A 5,565-nucleotide genomic window follows, 5' to 3' on the forward strand; every position below is an offset into this window, starting at 1 on the left:
CGCGTAAAGATTATTAGCATCCACGACTAATGCTGATGAGGTAACTAGTCCTGTTAGAGAATGGTGAAGAGGGTTTAAAACCTCACAGCCAACCTGCACCTAACAAACCCACATGAAGGACATGTTTGAAAATAGCTTGGGCGTTGTGGACATAATACTAACGTGCACGGAATAGTGTTCAATAGTGTGTCTCTTCCTAGGGACACGGGGAACGGCCTGTTAACAAATTGTGTGTATGTGTACGACTTGAAATGTATGCCATATACATTTTTGCGAAATTGAGGAAGTGTCAAGCCCCTGAATATCCATGTCAGTATTGGTCTGCAGCAACTCATGCTTCTTGTAAGAGGCGACTAGAGGAATCGGGTAGTCTTGGTTGACAAAAGTCATCGTATCCAAACTGTCACAGTATATCGATGTTGTTGATCACTAAGTTGTCTTGTCCAGATTCCATATAGTTGGAATGTTGCTTAGTTCGGCGTTAAACAACAAAATAGTAACTGCCTAAAACACAGCCGATATCGGATGACAAACCATGAGAAAAGTACAGCGGTCAAAACATCAGCCACTGCTCTCCATGTAGGCGCTGTTCTAACTGGAGGAACCTTCAACGACAAATGTAATATTGATGACAACATTGACAACACTTTATTTACATTCAGTTTGTTCAACACAATAACTGGGATTCAGTTTAAACAAAACTGGCCGAAGTGCTGGCATCTATGGAGCACCTTATCAACATTAATCCAAGGCAAGACAGCATGTGTAGGGCAGCTCAGCTCCACATCTGCGGGTATCGTAATTTTTTCAACGAGACATTGACACACCATTTACGTGCAAATGAGAGAATCCGCATTATTGATACAAAACTGGCGAAATCCAGTAATCAATCATGACTCAGAAAAATAGTCATCACAACAGTCTTTGCTAAGAAGATCAAAGTCGCATCTGTTCAGATATTTCAGTTTGTAGGATTTGTTGTCGTTCAAAACAGCATCTGATATTTTGTTCAAGAGGCTAATTCCCTCGGGGAACTGTTTACTGTACATTTGAACACAATCAGTGATGAATTCTTTTCAACAATGTTAATATGGAAATGTTTCATTCAGCCTTTCTTTGTACACTTTATCAAAGCGCTCGCTCTGGGCCACCGTGAACCAGTTCTTCCAGTCACCAGTTATACCTGTAACACAATACTGTCTTTATACTTCCATGAATATGTCTCATATTCAAAATTAAGAGTTCTCTAGATATAACTGTGGGAATTTCCTTAATGTTAACACTATTTCTGTAAATATATGTAAACGTGTACATATGATTTGTGACGACAGAGAACCAGCTCTGCATTAAGTTAATTAATGTTAGTCAAGACGAAAGATGTGTTGAGTTCCAACATGAATGCATGGTTATGGTGAGCGGAAATCCAGGTCAAACCCAGAGCTTTTCCTGCGAGTGGCATTATCTTGCTCGCGGTCGTCTCAACACAATCGAAATACCGGACTGCTTGACAAAGTAGGTGTGGGCATAAATACAGGTTTTGACAAAATGGACATGTTAAGAGTCAGCAATGGACAGAAAGGGAAACAATAGCACTTCGAATTGATTTGATGGCAGGCATGGTCAAAGGAAGTGACCAATTAAGGCCATAAATATCACATACACTAACTGAAACAGTAGTACATATTTTTCGGTCTTTAGAAATATCGTGACGATGGCTGTTTTGAATTAGACGATGTGCAACATCGGAAGAACGCAAACAATGCCTACTTTTTGTAGGTGTTTTCCCATTTAGCTCAGCATCCTCTCTGAATTGGCCTTACCTTTTCTGAAATATCCACTTGCACCATCTTGCCACTGAAAGTGGTAGGTCTGATCTTTGAGTTTCTCGTTTGCATGCTTGAGATTCATAAGAGAGCATGCCTCTGATATGTCGTAGTATGTCTTATCCGACAGTGGTCGGCCTAGATAATCTGCCATTCTTCGTATTTCCCGAACGCAATCCTGAAAAGGGAACATTTCCCTGATAATGTGAGTGGACCTATCCCTTTACAGTTTAATCATATAGATTATATATAGATTATGTATAGATTAATATATTTTTGTCTCACCTCACATATACATGTTGCTTTCTGACTGGCTGGACGGTCTTCAATTGATTTGTGTGTAGCTCGTTTACAAGCGAGAAACGTGTCTGTGTAAAACACTGTGATACACTTCCTCATACACATAACTAAAATATAAAGGAAATATAGAGGTCTGTGCATATATTACAGACCTGGGCACACCTGCCAAACGTAGGAAATTATGTAAAGTATTTCCGCACGTCTGTACACGTACCTGTTTCATGTCTTCATAGTGCACTCTGCAAATTTCAAAGTCTTTCTTGGCTTCAGAAATGTTAGTCCATTCAATGGCGTGTTCGAAATAGGGAACTGGGGGTACTTAAACAGACATAGGAAAGGATGCTCATATATACATTTACACATGTCAATGAAATCGTGATAATTATAACATTATATAATTATAATAGTGCTTTGTCAAAATTATGCTGCAAATTCCGTATCGTCATCTGTATCAGGTGTAAAACATACAATAGTAAACTATATCACTTTTAGTTTGTCTTTGCTTGATATATGTTGAGAATATTTCACAGTAATATTTGGGTGGAGACGTCAACATCTGATGTATCTCAAAGTGTTTGGTTTGGTGAACATTATTAATACAACTACATCAACGCTACATGTTGGAACACATCTCTTGACACCTACTGCATCCTTTGAGGAAAAACTCAATGAAGTCGTCCCAGGTCCCAGTATAACTAGCTTTGCCAGCAGGATTGTCCTTCCAGACCTGTTTGGACAGCTGATTGTAGGACGACACCACACAGTCCTTGGGGTTCCTCGTGACGTACACCACCTTACATCCTTTGTACCACACTGTCTCTGGTAGTTGGCTGTAGTTTATAAGTTTTTCTGGTTGAATAGAATTTGGAAACGGTCGGCTAACATTAATAACATTCCTACTTCAACTCGCACATACCAAATTCATGTAGTTTCTACCTCTAAGTATTCAATGAATATAATATATTCCAACTCATCAGATATAAAATTCAACTCATTTTTATAAAGAGTTTTTTCTTACCTTGGACGCAGATGTGTGTGCAGGATTCTTGGTGATGCCAGTGTCTCCAGTTCTTCCTTTGTCCTGTATTCTAGCCAGGTTGAGTTCTGCCAGTGTTTGGCGTACTCAGCCTTGCCAGCCACGATCATGTTGAGGATCTCCCATGTCCAGTGAGTACCTTGTGTATTTGTATCAACAAAGAGTGCCAAGTCAAGCCAAGTCATTCACCCTTCTATAAATGTCTTCAACACTTCAAAGTAAACATATCGACGTGTTGTTTTAGAATGAGGATGGATAGTTTTCTTTGTTTGCAAAAGACATTATTCATAACCATGTTGCAGGGGATATTTACCTGACTTTGGACAAGGGGAATTCACCATTCCATAATTCACATAAACACTTCCAACTAAACATATGAAAAGTGAAGATAAGACAATAATGATATGTCCATTAATCCGCTTAGAATTGTTTTAGAATGAGGATGGATAGTTTTCTTTGTTTGCAAATAATATAATTATTCATGACCGTAGTTACCTGACTTTGGATAAGTGCAGAGTAAGATGTCATCATCGCGGATAGGAAGAACCTTCGCATTCTTCAACCTGTCTAGCATCAAAGCAACCTGCACTTTGCCGTCATCCATCACCAGTTCCATATTAACCCCTGCCTTCATTGCGTTCTCTGCTAGTGTCGACATCTCGCCTGACACATTAATGTGAGTTCACATTAAGGCAGATTTAAATAATATTCCTCTTGTGACTAACATTTTATCTTTATGTGTAAAGGCCGAAAGCCTACAGTTTTTCAGAAGTCTGTCTATTACTAACACAAGAGCATACGCGTACTGCTTTCAAAACTAGAAGGAAAATGTGGTTAGTCCAGAAAACGGCAATCTCCCCTCTCTACAGGAAGGCAACAACTTCAACTCTGTCCAGCGAACTGCTGTTCCACAGATGCACTACCTTATCAAATTAGCATATATTGCTATTCAAAAATGATCTGGAATTGAGTTTCGAATTGGTTGTCAGAAGTATATATATATGAAATGGGAAAAAGCGCATTTAAGGTTCATCTACAGGTATAATTATTAAGTTCATTAACAGCTCTGACTTAGAGCGGTCCTTACATTATGAAAATTACACTTAGGCTGAATACGTTGCGAATTCCTACAAGCGGGACTTTTAGACCCACGATCTCTGTAACTCACAGCGTCTATCCTGGATATCCTGGATAGTAGGTGTGTACTACCAGTAGGTATGCGTGGCACTACTGGGTGTCTACTGAAGTAACTACTCCATTTCACTGTGCATCCAGTTTTAAAATTATTGTCACATTTAACAGGCTTCGTAAGTTTAAAAACAGTCAAAGTAAGTTTAGCCATCCTACTTTCTCCAACAGTAGTATATATCGTATGTCAATCCGTGGCCAGATGGTCTAAAACTGCCATTAGCTGAAGTGTTGTATATATATCTGTTTTCCCGAATGTACTGTAAGTCTTTATGGTCCCTATAGTATGAAGATATTCAGCTGTTGTCAGGCAGTAAAGTGTTATCATATTGTAAAGATTTGTATATATACAATGCTTCGGATTTAAATACTAATACTCTAGTCATATATGGACGTTCATTTTATACCATTACACGATGTGTATCAAGAATTTTATATAACATTACAGGATATGTAACACTTATTTAATATAACATTACACGATGTGTACCACTTGTTTTATAAAACATTACACAATGAGTACAACTTATTTTATGTAACATTACATTGTTGGTCATTGGTGTGTAACGAAGAAGAATTGAAATCTTAACTGCGAATACATCACTGCCGAGATAGTCGATAACACCCGATGTGCACATATTATTTCGTTTGTCATTATGTCACTGTATTTGACAGTATATTACAACGAGGCTATACAATCCGATGGCAACAACATATAGTACACGTCAATAAAGTGAGGCACGGAGGGAGTGTATTACTTACTGGTAACACCATGTATCAATGCAGGGAACAGTGTCACTCGTAGGCAACTTCAGACCTTGTGTCCTGGGTAGTGTATCTTATTTCAACGACTGGTTCCTTAATCAGGTCTCCCCTTTCAAGTTACCAGCTCTCACACACTGAGGAGTTAATGCCCTTCCTGTGATTTCGTGTTTCATTTATGTAAATATATACACATACCCACCCACCATGGAGCATCACAAGGACAATCCTAAAATTAAAAACAAATTGGCATCCGACTTGCAGCACCAAGGATACTCAGAAGATATACTCCAGCAGAAGAATTATAAATAATTGATCCACCAGATTGGCCCGTGAGTCACCGCCCTTTGGCATAAGACACTAGGCAAATTTCATATTATCATATTTCAAAATCCAAAAAGTTAGTAGTGAGATCAATAGTAGTGCCAAGAAAATTCAAACAATTCCAAATAAAAA

The 5,565-nt window shown here is 38.6% G+C and overlaps 1 protein-coding gene across 1 annotated transcript; it reads right to left on the reverse strand.

Annotated features, from left to right (window-relative positions):
* Nucleotides 1-1,075: 1,075 nt before the first annotated feature.
* On the reverse strand, nucleotides 1,076-3,817 carry LOC137282312 (sulfotransferase 1C2A-like). Its single transcript, XM_067814056.1, has 6 exons — nucleotides 3,655-3,817; nucleotides 3,142-3,298; nucleotides 2,769-2,953; nucleotides 2,338-2,441; nucleotides 1,821-2,001; nucleotides 1,076-1,183 (listed from the first exon to the last, which is right to left on the reverse strand). Exons 1-6 carry the CDS (start codon nucleotides 3,815-3,817, stop codon nucleotides 1,086-1,088), a joined length of 888 nt encoding a protein of 295 aa, XP_067670157.1. The 3' UTR covers nucleotides 1,076-1,085.
* Nucleotides 3,818-5,565: the final 1,748 nt, after the last annotated feature.

This window comes from Haliotis asinina, chromosome 4 (assembly GCF_037392515.1).
Source record: "Haliotis asinina isolate JCU_RB_2024 chromosome 4, JCU_Hal_asi_v2, whole genome shotgun sequence".
Taxonomy (NCBI): Eukaryota; Metazoa; Mollusca; class Gastropoda; order Lepetellida; family Haliotidae; genus Haliotis; species Haliotis asinina.

Coding starts and splice junctions, on each gene's coding strand:
- LOC137282312 (XM_067814056.1), bottom strand. CDS start 3,817: ATGTCGACACTAGCAGAGAACGCAATGAAGGCAGGGGTTAATATGGAA. Junction 2,442..2,768: donor GTTTTTCCTCAAAGGATGCA/GTAGGTGTCAAG, acceptor TGTCTGTTTAAG/TACCCCCAGTTCCCTATTTC. Junction 2,002..2,337: donor ACTATGAAGACATGAAACAG/GTACGTGTACAG, acceptor TTCCCTTTTCAG/GATTGCGTTCGGGAAATACG.